This window comes from Lactuca sativa, chromosome 3 (assembly GCF_002870075.4).
Source record: "Lactuca sativa cultivar Salinas chromosome 3, Lsat_Salinas_v11, whole genome shotgun sequence".
NCBI lineage: Eukaryota > Viridiplantae > Streptophyta > Magnoliopsida > Asterales > Asteraceae > Lactuca > Lactuca sativa.
In genome coordinates this window covers 28,641,047-28,644,202 of record NC_056625.2, presented here as the reverse complement: position 1 = coordinate 28,644,202, position 3,156 = coordinate 28,641,047, and the positions used below count along the sequence as shown (strand labels likewise).

The 3,156-nt window shown below is 34.8% G+C and overlaps 1 protein-coding gene across 4 annotated transcripts; it reads right to left on the bottom strand.

Moving 5' to 3' along the window:
• Window positions 1-2,368, bottom strand: LOC111898509 (uncharacterized). 4 transcript variants are annotated; one of them, XM_023894413.3, is made up of 3 exons: window positions 2,135-2,368; window positions 1,084-1,674; window positions 1-707 (listed from the first exon to the last, which is right to left on the bottom strand). In XM_023894413.3, the coding sequence occupies exons 2-3, from the start codon at window positions 1,428-1,430 to the stop codon at window positions 212-214; spliced, it is 843 nt and encodes a 280-aa protein (XP_023750181.1). In that variant the 5' UTR covers window positions 1,431-1,674; window positions 2,135-2,368; the 3' UTR covers window positions 1-211. The 4 variants fall into 4 exon arrangements, with proteins under 4 accessions (XP_023750181.1, XP_023750183.1, XP_023750180.1 ...); XM_023894415.3 differs by having other exon boundaries at window positions 2,166-2,368; XM_023894412.2 differs by having other exon boundaries at window positions 2,202-2,367.
• Window positions 2,369-3,156: the final 788 nt, after the last annotated feature.

The following is a 3,156-nucleotide window of genomic DNA, read 5'->3' as shown; positions in this document are numbered from 1 at the left end:
TTAGCCAAAACACCCAAATGATGAATAATGAAATGTGTGCAAGCATACGTACAGTTATTTCAATTCCAGCTCTACCTCCATCTAACCAAACACCATATCAATTCAATTCAATCGAATTTAAAATACAGAAAGAAAGTACAAAATTAACTACACCTGACCTTATGCTAAGTACTCTGCTACTTCAAAAAAAGACAAAACTCTAACACCCCCATTATAACTGCTCATGAAACCCCTCATCAGGTGTAATATGAAGCATCCTAAACTCAGGCTTCCCACATTTTTTATCTGCAAAAATATACGACCCCACCACACCAGAAAGAACCAAGAAAACAAGCCCAAACATCTGCAAATTAGCCAACACCTGTCCACGAACCTCATGATCATGATGCAAGCATGACACCTCATTTGCTTCAAGCTTACATCCAGCTGGCATCATGGGCCCATACAGTGTAAATGCAGTCTGATAGAACCATAGCCCTTGAAGTGTCACAGCAATGCCACCACACAGATCAGCAGGAAAGCTTGTGGGCATTATGGCTCCTGCAACAATGGAGATTATGCAAAGGGCTACCAGTAGAACCAAGAGGAGATGGTAATGACCTTCTAGCCCTTTGTGTGTTGTTGAATGGAAGAAGAATAAAAGGTACTCTGCACAGAATGCTGCTGCTGATATTAAGCACAGGGCGCCTTCTGGTAAAGGCAGGAAGCTGAAAATGACCAAAGAAGATCAAAATTCAAGATTTAAAGGAAGAAAAAAAAATTGTGCAAAAACGACTATGGATAGATAAAAAGAGATGGGTAAAGTTGAAATCTTGGATACAAGCTGTGTTAGATTGAGTTGTGTATCAATTTTTATAAACTTAAGGCTAACTAGTCATGAATATTTGGAACTCGTTTACACAGTTTATTCGGTCCATAAAATAAAGCAAAACACTTTATCCAGACAGACATCATTACCCATTTAGTCACTTTACCCATACAGTACTTAATGAGAAAGAAACAGTCAAACAGCCCATTAGTTCTTTATAAGTCGTAATAATTAATAATAAAATGTAAGAGCAACTATGAATGATGAAGACTGACCTGGTTTTTTCAGAGAGCAAAGCAACAATACTGAAGAGGAAGAACATGAGAAGCATGCCTCCATGTTCAAAGTCATTCATGTGATGTGGGTTCAAGACACCATTAACAAAGAACTTAAGGTGGGTTGAATATAAAAGCTCTATACACATATCAATAAAAGCTCCGACTGCTATAACATAGAGCTCCAAGTATTTCAACTTCCCATTAAAACCTGGAACAGGGTTCCACATTCTTACACGAAATGATTTTGGGTCTGCTGCATAACGAACCACTGTGCTCCATATATGCCATACTCCAACCATAAGAAACAGTGTCCCTGGAACTGCGTGTCCAGCAAAAGATCCCATTTTTTTCACTGATTCTGTAACCAAAACTTTTGCCAATCTTGATTTTTCTTCAAGAACGGAATAAAAACCCAAGAATCTGAGATGGGTCTCTTTGAAATTCAGAGAAACAGATCGCAATATGAAATTATCTCACTCTTCTGTTATTCAATTTGGGGAAATCTTGTTATACCAGGTACAAAGTAAAGAAACTTCTAGTTTATCACCCTTGTTTCTTTCAAGTTCTTCAAACCAATTAGATCGGTTCCTGTTTCAACAAAGCAATTTCTTTAGTCAAAAAGAAATTCCCAATGTCATTATACTTGGGAAATTTCAGAAAAGTTTCTTCTAGATCATCATTACAATATATTATAAAAGTCAAATCAGTATCGCGGTCAAAAATGGAAGCTTGAAATCAAGAAAAAAAAACAGATCGTAAATGAAAACCCTATTGCTGCCGATTAGTACAGCTACGGTGAATCAGTCACGTATTGTTATTGCTGCAGAGTCGATTAAAGTTTAGAATAACTTCTTGTACATCATAGTAATATCCAACGGTCAAAAGTCAACCATAAGCAAAATAGAGAACGGAAGCTTGAAACAAGAAACGAATAGATCATATAAATCAAATACCCATTAACCTAAATGCTAGTACAGCTATGGTAAATAAACGAAAGGTGACTACGAACGAGCATGAAATTTAGAAAAAGAAGATATGAACTTATTACACATGAGTAATATCGAAAGTGTGATTGATACTTGTTTCATGATTACGATATGATCCGAAAAGCTTACTCAAATCAAGATTGAGGAGATGGTTATGATTATGGAGGAAGAAGGTGGGATCGGAATCAGATAGCGTTGCCGTCTGTGAAAAAGGAAAAGCGACAAAAAGAAATAAAAATGGTAGCTTTTGACGGCAAAATTTCTTATCGTAGGAAAAAGCTTTAAAAAGTTTGCAATTATGAATCATGATGATGGGTATTGGTTTAAATGCATAATTTACCATTTGGTGTTTTGGGTCCCACGGCTTTTGGTTAAACCCGAAAACATCTGCGTGTTGTTTCATTTTTACTCGTTACAACCGACGTTTAAGATTTGGGGAATAGATCGAAATGGAAAATTGGCATGACCATGTGAGATTTTTGTTTTTTATTTGTATTTTCTAATCGAAAAATTAGAATGCATATTTAAATTGTTCTAGTAATTTTATTTAAAACAAATAGACTTTACTTGTTATTTGATAACCGAAAAAGTTAATATCCACCCCAACCGAATCATTTTTAGACGACAAGATATGCGTACTCATTACATTTTTGGTAGCCCTTTCTATAACATGAAAAAGGAATAAACAAAAAAACATTAAAAAATTCCAACAAGTTCAAAATGAATAATATACTCTCACCAAGGTATCATAACTATCTAAACTTCTCATACAAATTCCAAAATATCATACTAAACTATCAGATCTTCATGGTATATTCATATCATCTCAATCGTTATTCGCTTAATATTTTGATGATTTTGGTCACTCTTACAAGTTCTTTATAGTTGAATTCAAAATCATATCCAACAAAGTTATGTCACAAGTCTACTTCAACATCTTCATTTCTAAATTCCAATACTTCTATTTTTTTTTTCATGTTCCTTCTTAGTCAACCAACATTCAAATTTGTAGATCATGACGGACCTAACAACTACCCTATAAAAAAAAACCCTTTAAATTTCAATTACACCCTCCTGTCACATA